The sequence below is a fragment of the Lissotriton vulgaris genome, chromosome 2_1 (assembly GCF_964263255.1).
Source record: "Lissotriton vulgaris chromosome 2_1, aLisVul1.2, whole genome shotgun sequence".
Lineage (NCBI taxonomy): Eukaryota > Metazoa > Chordata > Amphibia > Caudata > Salamandridae > Lissotriton > Lissotriton vulgaris.
In genome coordinates, this window is record NC_141687.1 from 12,697,405 (window position 1) to 12,715,318 (window position 17,914).

Genomic DNA, 17,914 nt, shown 5'->3' on the forward strand with positions numbered 1-17,914 from the left:
GGTGCTGTGATTGTCCTGAGAGGTACTGCTTCCGGGTAACGGGTGGCATGGTCCACCAAGAGTATGGGATGAACCTGTTGCCAACGGCTATCTTGGGGTCCAGGGGCCCCACGATGTCGATGCCCACCCGCTCGAAAGGGGTGCTCACCACAGGGAAGGGTTGGAGGGGTGCCTTGTACTTCACTCCAGTCTTGCCACTGGCCTGACATGTTTTGCAAGACCAACAAAAGGAACCAACGTGCTTCTTCATCTGGGGCCAGTGGAAGTGGGTGACAAGCCTGTTTAGGGTCTTGTCTTGCTCCAGATGTCCTGCAAGAGGCACGTCATGAGCCAGACCCAGCCCCAGTAGGAAGTCCCTGAAGCACGCGGGTACCACCAGCACACGGGCTGCACCGGGCTCAGCAAACATAGGCTCGCTATATAATGAGTCATCCTTCCTGTAGATGGAGTGATCTCTGGCCGCTCCACCTGCTGCCTGGTCTGCAGCCTGCTGCCGCAAACCCACGAGGGACGGGCACTCTTTCTGCTCCTGACAGAATTCCTCCCTGGAGGGCCCACCTTCTTGCTGCCAATGGGTCAGCTCAGGTAGGTCGCCCAGTTCGGCTACCTGTTCCCCTGTAGGTTCTAGGGCATCCCCTTCAGGGTCTGCTTCCTCCTGGACCGTGGGAACAGCTGTGGCTGGTTTCCCACGCCCTCTTCCCTGTCCTCTCCTGGCAGGTCTCTGGGCCACTGTTTCAGGCTCCAGTTCTGCTGAATCACCCCTACTGGCTGCCATAACACGCATGGTCACACAGATCCACGCAGGCAACCCTAACATCTCCAAATTAGTTTGGTGTCCTACATCCTTCCATGGAGAACTCTCCAGGTCGTTACCTAGCAGACAGTCTACAGGCAAGGCATCACTGACAACAACTTCCAAAAGACCAGAGACTCCCCCCCACTCAAAGGGAACACGTGCCACTTTGCAGAGGCGCACTGAACTATCAGCTGCAACTACAGGGCAGAGTACATTAAGGATACACTGCTCTTCAGACACCCACTGACACCTCACGGATGTCACACTGGCCCCCGTGTCTCTCAGAGCCTCTATCTGCCTCCGATTGACGGTCACCTTCTGCCCACATTTCTTAGTGTTCATGGGCTGTAAGGTTTCCTGAACCATCTCTTGGGCTCCTAAAGAGCCAAGGGACATAACTGCTAGCCCCACCTCCCCAATGGAAACCAGATCCCCCCCCCAAAACTACACTTGCTAACCCTGGGGCTGGAGCACCAGTGGGTGCTGGGGGTCGCTGGGGGCACCGGCTGATAACATGTCCCACCTCATAGCAGTGAAACCAGGTAGGGGGACCTCTGTTGTCCCTGGGATCTCTGTAGTCCCGCCTGCCCCAAGGGGGCCATGGCTATCTAGTTTTGGGGGGTTGGGATTCCTTCTCCTGGGTACTATTCTGGGGCGCTGGTGTGGACTCCTTTTGATTGCCCTTGTCCCCCCCACTCTTCTGCTGGGGACCCTGCCCACCTTTGGCTGTGGTACCCACAATTCCTTTGTGGACCCTGGTACTGGTCCAGCGGTCCGCCTCCTTAGCCAGCTCAATGGGGTCTGTCAGCTTGCTGTCTAAAAGATGCTGGCGCAGCTCTGGAACACAAAGACTACTCAAGTGCTCCCAACTGATTAAATGCAACAACCACTTAAAATCAGTTACTTTGCTGCCCTTCATCCAACCTTCCAGTGCACACGAGTACAAATTCACACACTCCATCCAAGTCTCAGATTCTTTCTTCTTAGAATTTCTAAACTGCAGTCTATACTGCTCTGGAGTAAGTCCATACCTGAGACATAAGGCCTCCTTCATATTGGGGTAGGTCATGGTACCTGCTAATTCTAAGAGCTCTAGAGCACTCCTCCCAGAATCCTCAAAATGTTTCCACAGGCCCGCCCTCCAATATTGTTCAGGCATACCATTCATCCTTAATGCAATCTCAGAGGACGTAAACCAGGCATAAATATCCTCACTCCTATTGTAATTCTGTACCAGATCCTTGGGAATATATACTTTACCCCCATGCACTGGCTGGGCGCTGCCACCTTTTCAACTGGCATCCACTTCCTTGGCTTTAAGATCCAGTTCTCTCATGCTCAACTCATGAGCCAAAAGAAATTTATTCTCCTCCAAGGTGTGGGCATTTTTGCTCTCCTCCGCTGCCTTTTCTGGACAGATCTGTAACTTGAAAACCATTCCCGGTATCCACATCATCATTTCCCTCTTGTGCCTCCCAATGGGCCTTCAAGATTCTCTGTTGCTCCTCCTTCCTGTAGGCGGTCTTTCTGGGGCACTCACACTCGTGGCAGAATTTCCTAAGATGCTCAACTTTGTATGAATACAAATACCCAATGACAAATTCCAACTCTACTTCTGCCTCCTTATTGGGTGCCTTCCCATTCTCAGACATGATGCTTGGAAGAGTTACTCAAAAATAGAATCAACAATCAAAACCAGTAGTATGCAGTTGCGTAGTGGTCTGCACTCACTAGTGATGTCCCCAATCACTGTGGGTCTAGTACAAATACAACTTCAAATCCCCACCGCTGACCAACAATGTTAGAACTTGGAGTCTCTAGTTGGCAGAGGTAGGTACCACTGTACAAATAGGGATCCTTGCTTCTAGTCAGGGCAAGGAGGAAACCCTCTGAGATAACTCCTGCTCACCCTCTTGGTAGCTTGGCACGAGCAGTCAAGGCTAATCAGAAGGCAATGTGTAAAGTATTTGTACCAACACTCACAGTAACACAGTGAAAACACCACAAACTAACTCCACAACAGTTTAGAAAAATAAAGGTATTTAATCTAAACTACAAAAGACCAAAACGACAAAAATCCAACATACATAGTTCAAGAATATGGTTTCGAAAGAGTTCTTAAGGTTGAAATAATATGTTCTTTAGGTTGCGATAAAAGAATCCACAGTTGCGTGAAAAGTTCACAGTTGCAGACACAGTACCTTTAGTTGCGACAAAGTTCCAAAAGCAGAATCTGGTGTGGTGAAAAACAGGCGATGCGTTGCTCCTGAGACCCTGGGGAGGCGATGCGACAGCCCCGCTGCAGCTACCCTGTAAAATGTTTATTTCACAGGCAAACTATCTCTAGTGTCCACATCATGAACGCACCAATTGGTGATACCTGGGGTCAGGGAGAACAGGGGGTAAACTGACCCAGCACCTGGCGACATTAATTAAGGAGCAAGACGGGTCAGTGGATGGTGTGGTCCTCTCGGCCACCCTAACCCCAGAACAGCAGAGGGACTGTCGCCAGGTGCTGGGTCAATTTACCCCGTCTTGCTCCTTAGCTGCCAGGAGGTCAGGGAGAGGATCAATATCCTCTTCCCCTCCAGCATCTGTAGCCATGAGCATTGTCACTTCAGACCTCTCACAGTGTGGCTTGAGGCGGTTCACATGCAAGACTTTCAGGGGTTGCCTGGGGGTCCGCAAGTTAACCAGGTAGGTTACTTCACTTTTCCTTTCCACCACCTCATATGGCCCAGTCCACTTGTATTGGAGTGCGCAAGGCTCCACTGGCGCCATCACCCACACTTTCTGCCCAGGTTGAAATTCGACCAGAGTGGTATTCTGGTCATACCATCTTTTCATTTCTTCCTGGCTAGCTTCCAGGTTCTCCTGTGCGAGCTTCCTGAAGCGCTGTGTCTGGTTGCGAATGGCCAACACATAGCTGAACCCATCCTGGGGGGTCTTCCCACTGGATTTCTCCCACCCCTCCTTCACCAGTGTGAGTGGTCCTCTAACAGGGTGGCCATACAGAAGTTCAAAGGGACTGAACCCTAAGGACTTCTGAGGCACCTCCCTGTAGGCAAACAACAGGCATGGTAACAAGATGTCCCACTTCCGTCTCATGGGCTCTTCTAGGCCCATATTCATACCCTTCAGGGTGCGGTTGAACCTTTCAACCAACCCATTTCCTTGAGGGTGGTAAGGAGTGGTGAACTTATAAGTTACCCCACACTCCTCCCACAGAGACTTCATGTACCTAGAGATGAAGTTGGTACCCCGGTCGGAGACCACCTCTCTGGGGAACCCCACACGGGAAAAGATCCCCATCAGTGCACGGCCCACCACGGGTGCTGTGATTGTCCTGAGAGGTACTGCTTCCGGGTAACGGGTGGCATGGTCCACCAAGACTAGGATGAACCTGTTGCCAACGGCTATCTTGGGGTCCAGGGGCCCCACTATGTCGATGCCCACCCGCTCGAAAGGGGTGCTCACCACAGGGAAGGGTTGGAGGGGTGCCTTGTACTTCACTCCAGTCTTGCCACTGGCCTGACATGTTTTGCAAGACCAACAAAAGGAACCAACGTGCTTCTTCATCTGGGGCCAGAGGAAGTGGGTGACAAGCCTGTTTAGGGTCTTGTCTTGCTCCAGATGTCCTGCAAGAGGCACGTCATGAGCCAGACCCAGCCCCAGTAGGAAGTCCCTGAAGCACGCGGGTACCACCAGCACACGGGCTGCACCAGGCTCAGCAAACATAGGCTCGCTATATAATGAGTCATCCTTCCTGTAGATGGAGTGATCTCTGGCCGCTCCACCTGCTGCCTGGTCTGCAGCCTGCTGCCGCAAACCCACGAGGGACGGGCACTCTTTCTGCTCCTGACAGAATTCCTCCCTGGAGGGCCCACCTTCTTGCTGCCAATGGGTCAGCTCAGGTAGGTCGCCCAGTTCGGCTACCTGTTCCCCTGTAGGTTCTAGGGCATCCCCTTCAGGGTCTGCTTCCTCCTGGACCGTGGGAACAGCTGTGGCTGGTTTCCCACGCCCTCTTCCCTGTCCTCTCCTGGCAGGTCTCTGGGCCACTGTTTCAGGCTCCAGTTCTGCTGAATCACCCCTACTGGCTGCCATAACACGCATGGTCACACAGATCCACGCAGGCAACCCTAACATCTCCAAATTAGTTTGGTGTCCTACATCCTTCCATGGAGAACTCTCCAGGTCGTTACCTAGCAGACAGTCTACAGGCAAGGCATCACTGACAACAACTTCCAAAAGACCAGAGACTCCCCCCCACTCAAAGGGAACACGTGCCACTTTGCAGAGGCGCACTGAACTATCAGCTGCAACTACAGGGCGGAGTACATTAAGGATACACTGCTCTTCAGACACCCACTGACACCTCACGGATGTCACACTGGCCCCCGTGTCTCTCAGAGCCTCTATCTGCCTCCAATTGACGGTCACCTTCTGCCCACATTTCTTAGTGTTCATGGGCTGTAAGGTTTCTTGAACCATCTCTTGGGCTCCTAAAGAGCCAAGGGACATAACTGCTAGCCCCACCTCCCCAATGGAAACCAGATCCCCCCCCCAAAACTACACTTGCTAACCCTGGGGCTGGAGCACCAGTGGGTGCTGGGGGTCGCTGGGGGCACCGGCTGATAACATGTCCCACCTCATAGCAGTGAAACCAGGTAGGGGGACCTCTGTTGTCCCTGGGATCTCTGTAGTCCCGCCTGCCCCAAGGGGGCCATGGCTATCTAGTTTTGGGGGGTTGGGATTCCTTCTCCTGGGTACTATTCTGGGGCGCTGGTGTGGACTCCTTTTGATTGCCCTTGTCCCCCCCACTCTTCTGCTGGGGACCCTGCCCACCTTTGGCTGTGGTACCCACAATTCCTTTGTGGACCCTGGTACTGGTCCAGCGGTCCGCCTCCTTAGCCAGCTCAATGGGGTCTGTCAGCTTGCTGTCTAAAAGATGCTGGCGCAGCTCTGGAACACAAAGACTACTCAAGTGCTCCCAACTGATTAAATGCAACAACCACTTAAAATCAGTTACTTTGCTGCCCTTCATCCAACCTTCCAGTGCACACGAGTACAAATTCACACACTCCATCCAAGTCTCAGATTCTTTCTTCTTAGAATTTCTAAACTGCAGTCTGTACTGCTCTGGAGTAAGTCCATACCTGAGACATAAGGCCTCCTTCATATTGGGGTAGGTCATGGTACCTGCTAATTCTAAGAGCTCTAGAGCACTCCTCCCAGAATCCTCAAAATGTTTCCACAGGCCCGCCCTCCAATATTGTTCAGGCACGCCATTCATCCTTAATGCAATCTCAGAGGACGTAAACCAGGCATAAATATCCTCACTCCTATTGTAATTCTGTACCAGATCCTTGGGAATATATACTTTACCCCCATGCACTGGCTGGGCGCTGCCACCTTTTCAACTGGCATCCACTTCCTTGGCTTTAAGATCCAGTTCTCTCATGCTCAACTCATGAGCCAAAAGAAATTTATTCTCCTCCAAGGTGTGGGCATTTTTGCTCTCCTCCGCTGCCTTTTCTGGACAGATCTGTAACTTGAAAACCATTCCCGGTATCCACATCATCATTTCCCTCTTGTGCCTCCCAATGGGCCTTCAAGATTCTCTGTTGCTCCTCCTTCCTGTAGGCGGTCTTTCTGGGGCACTCACACTCGTGGCAGAATTTCCTAAGATGCTCAACTTTGTATGAATACAAATACCCAATGACAAATTCCAACTCTACTTCTGCCTCCTTATTGGGTGCCTTCCCATTCTCAGACATGATGCTTGGAAGAGTTACTCAAAAATAGAATCAACAATCAAAACCAGTAGTATGCAGTTGCGTAGTGGTCTGCACTCACTAGTGATGTCCCCAATCACTGTGGGTCTAGTACAAATACAACTTCAAATCCCCACCGCTGACCAACAATGTTAGAACTTGGAGTCTCTAGTTGGCAGAGGTAGGTACCACTGTACAAATAGGGATCCTTGCTTCTAGTCAGGGCAAGGAGGAAACCCTCTGAGATAACCCCTGCTCACCCTCTTGGTAGCTTGGCACGAGCAGTCAAGGCTAATCAGAAGGCAATGTGTAAAGTATTTGTACCAACACTCACAGTAACACAGTGAAAACACCACAAACTAACTCCACAACAGTTTAGAAAAATAAAGGTATTTAATCTAAACTACAAAAGACCAAAACGACAAAAATCCAACATACATAGTTCAAGAATATGGTTTCGAAAGAGTTCTTAAGGTTGAAATAATATGTTCTTTAGGTTGCGATAAAAGAATCCACAGTTGCGTGAAAAGTTCACAGTTGCAGACACAGTACCTTTAGTTGCGACAAAGTTCCAAAAGCAGAATCTGGTGTGGTGAAAAACAGGCGATGCGTTGCTCCTGAGACCCTGGGGAGGCGATGCGACAGCCCGGCTGCAGCAGCGGGCGTGTTGGGATGAATCTGGTCTGTATGGGGAGGAAGGCCACTTGTATGGATTCCGGTTCGTAGGTTCCGTAGGAAGTTTGTTCTCGCAAAGGCACGACGCGACGATCTTTGGAGTTGCGACGATCTCCGGGGCGATGATGCGCGGACCAGCGGTGATCTTCTCTCTCGCAGCTCCTCGATGCGATGGCTTTGGCAATGACTCTCGCAGCGACGTGATGTGGTCCGCAAGCAGGCGGTGTGGAGATCTCACCCAGCGACGACAGGCCCAGCGAGGATACTCGCAGCAATGTTAGGCTTCCCGCACCGATCGGGTGCATCCCACAAAGGAAGGATGCGACGGCTCTGACAGTGGCAACAGGCGCTGCCATGATCTCGACCTTCGTAGTGATAGGAATTTCCTCGCACTGTTGGGGATGCGCCCCGCAGCGAGCGATGCAATAACTTTTCTGTAGCAAAGTCTCTCGAACCTTGGTTTCCAGCTTCCCAGCACAGGTACAACTTCCAGAGGCACCACACATGGGCCACGCACGCCAGGAAGGACAGAACTCTCTCAGTAGACATCAGGGGAAACTGGGGGTGAAGTCCTTTTGTTCCTGGGACTTCAGAACAGGGAGCCAGCTCTTCTCAGGACCTTGGAGATTCCTTCAAGCAAGGGGACACAGCACAAAGACAAGTCCTTGTCCTCTCCTTGGCAGCAAAGCCACAGCAGGGCAATCCAGCAGAGTAACAGCTGGACAATCTTCGTTCTTCAGTTTCTGCTTTCTCCTTGGCAGAGGTTCCTTCTTGATTCCAGGATGATCTAATTTTCTGTTGTCAGGGGTCCTGTACTTATACCTCTAAAAGTATTTCTTCTCTTTGTGCATGTGGGCCCTGAGCCCGGTCTGAACCATTTCTGGGTGTTTCTTGAGCACTTTGTTTTCCTGGCTTCTTCTTTTCTTTCAAAGTGAGCAGGAGGTGGAGCCAGCATTGTGGAAGGCAGGCACAGCCCTATTCAGGCCCAGGTGCTATCTCCTCCCACCACTCAAGTTGCAAATGCAGTCAATCAGCCTAGGGCTGACTCAGCCAGCCTCCTGGGGAATCCCCAGCCCCTGTCATTCTCAAACCAGACAGTCAATACAGAAACAGGCCAAGGCACACAGGAAGGTCAGACAAGAGACCAGCAACTTTCTAAAAGTGCTGTTCTCAAACACAGGATTCAAAAACAACCTTTCCTAAAAGATGTGCTATTCAATTCTGAGTTCAGGGATACCAGACTCTTATGTCCTATCTTGTTCCTATGGGAAGAAATGCTGGTAGCCACTGTAGCCAGCATCCCCCATGTTAACCTATGGAGCAAGATAACTTTACAATAGTGAAAAACGAAAATGGCTGTAATTCACTACTAGAGCATGTCACCTGCACTAGTACATGCTCTACCTTTTACATACACTGCACCCTGCCCAGGGGGGTACCTTGGGCCTTTCATAGGGGTGACTAATGTGCACAAAAAGGGAAGGGTTAGGCCTGGTCAGTGGGGACACTGACCAGGAGGACATGACAGTTCCTAGACTGCACACAGGCACTGCAGTGGCAGGCCCGAGACACCATTTTAGGGCTACTCATGTGGGTGGCACAATCAGTGCTGCAGGCCCATTAGTAGCATTTGCACACCCAGTGCACTTTACTAGGGACTTCGTGGTGATACAAATATGCCAATCATGTATATCCAATCATCATACCAATTTACATAGGGAGCACTTACACTCTGGCACTGATCAGCAGCGGCAGAGTGTCCAAAGCATCTAAACCAGCAAAAAAGAAATCCAGAACAACATCAAAAATACAGGAGGTAGAGGCCAAAAAGACAGGGGAAACCACGCCAAAGATGCCAGGTCTAACAAGGCTTAACTGTGGTACATTATATGTTGTTGAACAAAGTCGCTATGCAATCATTTGTCACACCCGCAGTTGCACTTTTCTGTTCCCAAGCTATCAAGCACTCTTTCTGCTTTTTCTGGTGCTCTGGAGGGGATACATGGTTCCAAATGCTTTTGCTGCACAAAACTCAATATCATCAGACAGTGTCATTAACCAGTTAGACAAACAGCACTCACCACAATCAGGACAGAACGCGGACACCCTCAGGGCAAGTAACAGGAACACAATGTGCCCCCACATTTGAAGGTCTGAAAGAAGGGTACATGTTGTCAATATTATTCAGTATGTCACAGTTGCACTTGTTCCTTAGCTACTCTCAATTGATTACATCATAGATTACATAGTTTTGGTTATTCTTTATCTAAAGGTTAAAATGTCTCCTTTTCTGCCCTAGTGCAATCCTAGTGACCTGGACACATAGGGTGATGGTGAGAGTGTTTAGTGCTGTGGGGTATATGAGAGGAGACCCACTGCTTCTAGTCTAAGAGGGGTATTAATGACTCACATGTGAGTCTATTTAAGTCCATCTGTGCATGGGCATCACAGACAAAAGTGCACAGTGCTGTAGGGTGTGTGAGTGGAGACCCTCTGCTTCTAGTCTGTGAGGGGGGTTAATGACTCGCATTTGAGCCCGTGTCCCTGGAGCATCAGAGTCAAGAGTGCCCAGTGCTGTAGGGCGTGCACTATGTGAGTTCAGTCTCAGCACTTCATGTCTATGTGTGGGTTGGAGACAAGGGTCTGCCTCAGATCTTAGAGCCCATGGAGTCAATCCATCATGGGGCAATGACAGCAGACTTTTCCCATGCACTCTGCCGTTAGTGCTCCTTAGCTCCCACACCGTCCCCTAGAAGCCAGAAGCCAGCAGCCAATTGCTACAGCTGCCATCACATACATACCAAGAGGAGTTTTTTTTAGTTCCCAAGTCCTTGAAGGGGGAGAAGAAAGTTGAGTACAGGCCGGTGAGGAAGACCAATGTGGAAGATACAAGGGGCCTAAGCGGGCGAGGCAAGCTGATTATCAAAGAGCATTACTGATGTAGCTGCCTCAAAACCACTAATAGAAAACAGAATAAGATGATAGGAGTCGCTGTAAGAGGCTATAAAGTGGCAGGAACTCTGGCCTGCTGGACTGCTGCTGGATTGCTACTGGGCAGCTGCTGCAGCGTTGCTGGGCGGCTGCTGGACAGCTGAATTGTGCTGCTCCAACCCAAACAAGGTGAGGCCGCCGCATCGAGGAGTCGGGCAGGTCGAGCTCATTTCCTGTTAGATTAGTGGGCCGCGCTTTTGGAAGAGGAGCAGTCCTGCCGAGTACCACGCATCTGAAACCTTGGCGGCCCCTCAAACATTTAGGGCCTCATTCATGAGACTCCTTGCACCTCCGGAACATCACTTTTTGTGACGTTCCGTGGTGCCACTTTTTTTGACTTAATGCTGCCTGATCAATATCAGTCCCTTTAACCCAGTGTTCTGCATTAAAGGAGACTGCAGTAGGTGTTGCTGGGGGCGTTCCCAGAAACAACCATGGCCTTTTGACACAGTCCCAGATTTATGAGAAATCGTAAATCTGAGGCAGCACCAAAAGCATATGCCTCCCATGGGGCGGAGTAAGGGAGGCGCAACGAGGAGAAATATCTTGATTCTCCTCGTTTTTCATTTTTCTATGTGGGCTGCATTCTGCAGCACACGTAGAAAGAGGAAAAGACTCTTGCCATAAGCGTATCAAAAAGGCCTGCTGCACCTCCCTACGGCAAAACCTCATAAATGAGTCCCTTACTCTAGTCCAGACCCAGACCCCGGCCCGAGTTCAGGCGCAGACAGCAGTAACCACCAGAATAACTAGTCCCCGTTCAAGGCCGCTTGCATTCAAATTAGCCGGCTTACAACCTCCACTTCTTCGAAGTATAAAGGTTTCAAAGGTACACATGTTTCCTCCTTAGAGATAGGAGTGAGTATACAGGACAAAAGCCTAACATAAGAATCAGCAGAGATAGAAGATGGTGGAAAATCAGTGAAAAGCATGCTTGCTTCCATACTGAGAGAAAGCAGGGACTTGAATGCATCACAAGCACAAGAAATAGCAACGCTCCTTGAACGACTGTCAAAATTGGTGGAAATGATATCCTTCACCCCGATAAGATTGAAAGAGGCTGAGAATCATATTTCAGATTTAGAGGATAAGGTGGCCAGTATGCAGAAACTAATCCAACTGGAGAAAAGCAAACATCAGATCGAGAACAAGATACAGGCTTTAGAGAACTATAATAGAAGCTCTAACCTGTGATTGGTGAGCATTCCGGCGGGTTGTGAGGTCATTCGAGTAATGAAATGGACGAGTCACCTTTGAAAAAAACTATGGCAGACCTGGAGGGGGATCTAACAATTACGAGAGCTCATAGGGTACCAGCTCAGAGACATGCAAATGCAAAATACCCCTGCACAATACTTATGGAGTTTGCATGCTATCGCATTAAGGATTCTATATTAACACCTTAAGTGCTGCGCCCGTTCAGCGGCCGACGGCACCACTACCTCCGTAGTGCTGCCGTCGGCCGTTGAACGTTCAAACTGCACCTGCGCAATGGAACGTCCAGCACTGGAGCTGGACGTTCCATAGCTGCTAAGGTGTTAAGCATGGCCACAGCAAAGAGAACTTTTTCAACTCCAGAAGTATTCCAATCTAACATCTTTTCTCATATGTCAGCAGTAACTTCATGGCAATGAAGAGAATTTGTGGAAATGATTGATTTATTTAAGGGTGCCCAGGCATCGATAGCCCAACAAGCCAAACTTAAAGTCTTAGCCAAGGGCCAATTCCTTTTATTTTCTGATATTAGATCACTTCTTATGTAATTGTCTAATTAGAATTCTAAAATTGGTAGCAGTTTAGACCTTATGTACCATGTTAGATTTTTGCAGAGAGGAGGGACACTCTGGAATCCAATTGTGGAAGAGTGCAAGGTTGAAAGCAGAAGGGGTGCAACACAATGGCATCTAGTCAAAGTTGGGGTAGGGAGGGAAGCACAGGCAATCCTTCACCAGGGGGTTGATGGGTAATTCAAGGGTGTGGGGGTGAAGCAAACCCCAACAAAAGGAGAGTTCAAACTCATGTTCTTTAATTTTGAAAAAAACTGGATGGGTTTGAACAAAGCCAGATTTACAGGGGCGAGAAACACTGTAATTATGGCAAAAGGGATATCAAAGAAGAACAGGGAGAGAGCATCAAATCGGAAAGGCAGCTTAAGGTACACAACACATCTACCATTACGCAATGCACTTTATATTGTATGATGCACTTTGGTCTTGCGTAATTAAATAAATAGGCATCTTAATGGATATTACCCTTTATTACTTTTTGTTAAAGGAGACAATCTCTCCTATAAAAGGGAATTAGGCAGGGAATTGTGTAGTCATAATTATGCACCCTCTTGCCGTATTTCTTCCTTGGTTGGTCTGCTGCAGTCGATTGGAAAGTCCTTGTTAGCTGGCCCTATATCTGGTGGAGACTATGGCATGGGCTGGTTGCCAGTTCTTCAAGGTGCTTCACCAATCTTCATTGTTGGCCTTCGTTACACATGATTGTCTTCCCAGCTTTGTATTAACAGGTCTTTCTGGCTTACGATGTTGTAGAGTTATTTCTAGTTTCCATGGCTTGTTGCTTCTTGGGTGTCGGTGACAAGACCAATGATGAATCTTCGCTTATCTGCTCATAAGCTTCAATTCGCTTCCTTGTTGATTTTGGTGTATTTGCCTTTGGCTTTCGCATTTTCTGCTCTAGTTCACCTGGTGTTGACTGCAGCTTTCTTTTCCTTTCTCTGTTGGATTTCGCAGAGAGTCTCTGGGGAGATCCATTCTTTTTGTCGGTGTTTATTGAGACCCAGTAACTCCTGCCAGCTTTAGGTTGCTGTTTCTTTTATCTTCTCCCACTGACCCACTACTGGGTCTCTGTCATCCTCTTGTTCTTGCAGGACTTGAAACTTGAAACTTGTTACTCAGGGTTACTGGGTTTTCACTCCATTTCTGTGCCTCTCTGAGGATTGTGATGTTATATTGCTGGAGTTAGTTTGTCTGTTCCATTAAGGGCTGCTTCATTAAATTAAAGAAGATCTGGAGCTACAAGAACCTAACGCAGCAAAGTCGAGGCTTGGTAACACCAATGTAAAATCCAAGCAGAAACTTGGAGGACAACAGTCATCAACACCAACAAAGTGCAGAGCTTCAACACCTGTCTGAGGAAAATCCTCCACATGCACTGGCCAAGCACCACCAGCAACAATCTATGACAGAAGAATTTTCATCCCAACATGAAAAGACACTGAACCTGGATAAGTCACGCTCTCTCCAAGCCCCTGCCAAAGAACACCAACCAAGCCCTCACCGGCAACCCACAACGGTAAAGGAAAAGTGGGAAGGACAACAAACACCTGTGGCAAGGCCTCAAGACTGACTGCAAGGAGATGGGTTACGACGGGAGTCAGATTGAATGAAAACCCAGGACAGAGATGACTGGAGGACCTGGATAATGGCCCATTCCTTTGGAGAGGCCGGTGGCATGAAGAAGTAAGTAAGTAAGTACTCACTCTGCAATCACTACCTCAGAAAGGTACATTCCTCCTCCTCACTCTGAGGTTGCTCCCTCAGAGAGATATAGATACCTCCTGCTCATTGTGTGGGAGTCTGCATTATCTTTGACACTTACATTGCTTTGCAGAAAGTTAACTTCCACCTGCTTGATGTCTGAAATCTACATTCACGCATTCACATCTTAAACGATTTCTCAGGGAGTTTAAGAAAGAAAACTGAGTTGCATGTTCTTGTACTCAATTGTGCTAAATGTGTGCTGTGTCCTGCCCTATATCTAATGTTGTCATCTATTTGTGAGAGTGAAATACGCCATTCATACTGTCTCTAATCTCTTGTATCACATATTTACTATTTCTAATCTCTTGTACCCCACACTCTCTGTCTGTAATGTCCTACGCTAACTCCAATGCTACGGTCCATTCCTTATCATGTTAAATAGTCTATACTCACTGTCTCTAAATTCTAGTGCTCCATACTCACTGTCTCTAACTTTTTTTTCCCTACACTCGCTGTCTGTAATCCTGTATCCCATACTCACTGTCTCTAATCTCCTGGATCGAATCTCCCTGTCTCTGTTTACCTGCACTACCTTCAATGCTACCCTCTCTTTCCTATTGAGCTCAATACCCCATACTCACTGTCTCTACTCTGCCGGATCCTATACTTACTCCCTTTAATATCCTGTACCTCAGACTCACTGACTCTAATCTCACAGATCCCATACTCACTGTCTCTAGTCTCTCAGATCTCATACTCACTGGCTCTAATCTTTTGTATTTCATACTCACTGTCTCAATTTCACTGCACTACCTTCAATGTTACCCTTTCTTTCTTATTGAGTTAAATCCTCAATGTTTTTAATCTCTTGTTCCCTATACCCATTTTTCCTAATCTCTCACACCCAATACTCACTGTCTCACATCTCATTTCCCCATTCTCACTGTCTGTAATCCTGTACCCCATTCTCACTGTCTATAATCTTCCGGTTTCCTTACTCACTGTCTCTAATCTCCCAGATCCCATACTCACTGTCTCTATTCTCTTGCACTAGCTTCAATGCTACCCTCTCATTCTTAACTAGTTAAATACCACATACTCACTTTCTCTAATCACTTGCACTCCATTGTCACTGCATTTAATCTCTTGTACCCCAAACCCACTTTTCCTAATCTCCTGTACCCAATACTGTAATCCTGTATTCTATACTCACTGCCTCTAATCTCCCAGACCCCACACTTACCGTCTCTAGTCTCTCGGATCTCATACTCACTGTCTCTATTTTCCTGCACTACCTTCAATTCTACCCTCTCCTTCTTATCAAGTTAAATACCCTATTCTAGCTGTCTTTAATCTCTTGTACCCCATACTCACTCTCTGTGATCCTGTGTTCCATACTAACTGTCTATAATCTTCTGGATCCCTTACTCACTGTCTCTAATCTCCCAGTTCCCACTCTCACCCTCTCATCTCCCAGATCCCATACTCCCTCTCTCCAATCTCCCCGTTGAGACTCATTGTCTCAAATCTCTTGTATATCATACTCACTGTGTCTATTTTCCTGCACAACCTTCAATGCTACCCTCTCTTTCTTATCAGGTTACATACCCCATTCTTGCTGCCTTGAATCTTTTATATCCCATACACACTTTTCCTAATCTGATTTATCGCATAAGCACTGTCTCTAATCGCCCACATTATCTCCAAAGCTGCTATCTTCCATATCTTTGTTGTGGAGTTAAATACTCCATATTAATTGTTGGGAATCTCCATTCATATCTGACATGTTCATTTCTTTCTCACACTGTGGAACATGTCACACTCTGACCATTCCAATCCTTTCCTCAGGGTGAGACTCATTCCCTGCCTGGAGTTGTCTCTCTAATCTCTCCCAGTTCCATCTTGTCTTATTGGATTGAGAAACATAATACTCACTCTCCGGGGCTCTACAGGTCTGTACGGTACTCAAATGATGCGATGGCGGGATACTCTAAACCTTAATTTGAGGCAGACTACCCCTATATACCTGACCCTGCATGAGGGGAGGGATCTGCCGCCCCTCCAGTGTCCAATCATCTCCCAATTTAATTCAATCATTTGTAGCTTCAAGACTGACATTAACTCCACCCTCCTTCATGTTTTCCACTATTTGGATCCCATCAAAGCATTACCTACCTAGGCTCAGTGTTTAGGGAAAAATCATCTTTGGCATGACCACACCAAGACACACACATGCACACACACCAACACATACACACACACTCACAGAACAGAGGCTTGCCATTGAAGCCACCAAAACAACTACATATTTTGAAGGATGAGCTAAGGCTTTATAACTTTGGATGAAAACAGACCCCTGCCTCAACTGTCCCTGTTGATTTTCAGTGTGGCTCACGCTTAGCTCCGTTCCTGACTCCATCCAGACTTACATTAATGCTATATTAAATATGTCAGTGCAACATTACTTTTATTAGAATAACTATAGCATCTCTGTAAATGCTCAAGGTTAGTTGACAATGACATGTATTCCGGTCTGAGTATATATCGCTCTCCATACCTCTTTTGTGTCCTAATGCCCTTCCTAAGATGGTCCAATTGATGATGATTTATATGGTGCCTCCTTCTCTTGGCGTGTTTGTCAACTTCTCCACTTTCCATCGTATACATGGGCCCTCTTTGGAGCGCCTGATTGATAGAGCCATTTGAGTTTGAAGTATGTGGTACATGTTGTTGAGGTGTGCGAAGTTTGATGATGTGACGGGGCACAGTGCACTGACTGTCGCTGTGCATGAGCACGAGTGTTGCAGACATCTGTTCGGGGTGGTATATGGAGTTCACTCAGTAGCAGGACCGCATTTTCTCGGTTTGAAAGTGACGTGAATAGATACCCCTGGTGAGTCAGGTTTACACTCAACATTTTGCTTATTGATTTATTTATTTATTTAAGCTCTTTTATAGCGCAGGAATTCGACCTCCGAAGATGTATCTCCTCGCTTTTGTTCTTTTTCTGTGCTGAGCCAGACAGAGACATCTGTATAACATTGGTGAGAGGCTACTAGATGGAGAATAGGTGCGTCTTCAGGCATTTCCTGAATGCAGGCAGATTAGAGTTTAGCCTAAGAGTGAGAGGCAGAGAGTTCCAGAGAGTGGGGCCTTTGTATGATAGGGCTTGGCCTCCCTGTCTCTCTCTTTTAATCCTAGGGATCTAGAGCAAGGCTTGATTTTTGGAGCGCAGGGTTCGACCTGGCTCATAAGGTTTAAAGATTTCCGTTAGGTACCTGGGGCCAGATCTGAACAAACATTTATGAATGATGCAGCAGATCTTAAATTTCACTCTCTGGCGAATGGGTAGCCAGTGTAGCTGATTTAACAGAGGACGGGAGGGGGATCTGGCTGGAGCATGTAAGATCAGCCTAGCAGCCGTGTTCTGGGCTACTTGTATCCTGCCTAGCTGTTCCTCATTAGCAGATATGAGCAGCCCATTGCAGTAACCCAGCCTGCTGATTACTTGGGTCTGCACTAGTGTTTTTCTATGATGGTCTGCTAAGTAGGGGAAGACTCTCCTCAATAAGCCAATCACCCTCAGGCAGGTTCCTGTAACCTGTGTGGGATGATCTTTAAGTACCAAGGATTGATCAAGCTTAACACCTAGGTTTTTTACAGTTTCTTTTGGGCTTGGGGCCATACCTAATTCAGGAGGCCACCACTCAGGTGACCAGAGGAGCGGGGCATCTCCAAAGAGCATGACCTCCGTTTTGCCAACATTACACTGCAGGCAATTGGAGGTCATCCATCCGGCTATTGCCCTCATTCCTGCAGCAAAATAACTTTTTACTGTTGGTGTCATATTCTGGAAAGGGAATAGTAGCTGGGTGTCATCAGCATAAGATATTGGCGTGAACCCATGTTCTCTCACAATTTTTGCCAGGGGGGCCACATACACATTAAACAATGTGGGGCTTAGGCATGAGCCCTGTGGAACCCCCTTTGTGAGCTCCCTAAAGATGGAAGAAGGGGAGCCCAGACGAACACTTTGTGAGCGACCGGATATGAAGCTTTTTAACCATGATAGGGCCGTTCCGTCGACCCCTACCCCCTCTAGACGACTGACGAGGGTGTCATGAGACACCGTGTCGAAAGCAGTGGACAAATCTAACAGCACCAGAATCATAGAGCCTCCTCTATCC

At 48.1% G+C, this 17,914-nt stretch overlaps 1 protein-coding gene across 1 annotated transcript in view; it reads right to left on the reverse strand.

The window, feature by feature from the left end:
* Nucleotides 1-9,390, reverse strand: part of LOC147729455 (CD5 antigen-like) — a 335,364-nt gene extending 325,974 nt beyond the window's left edge. The window contains exon 1 of the mRNA XM_086954324.1: nucleotides 9,327-9,390. Coding sequence (XP_086810450.1) covers nucleotides 9,327-9,390 — 64 coding nt within the window. The remainder of the gene's footprint in view (nucleotides 1-9,326) is intronic.
* Between the last annotated feature and the right edge of the window lie 8,524 nt (nucleotides 9,391-17,914).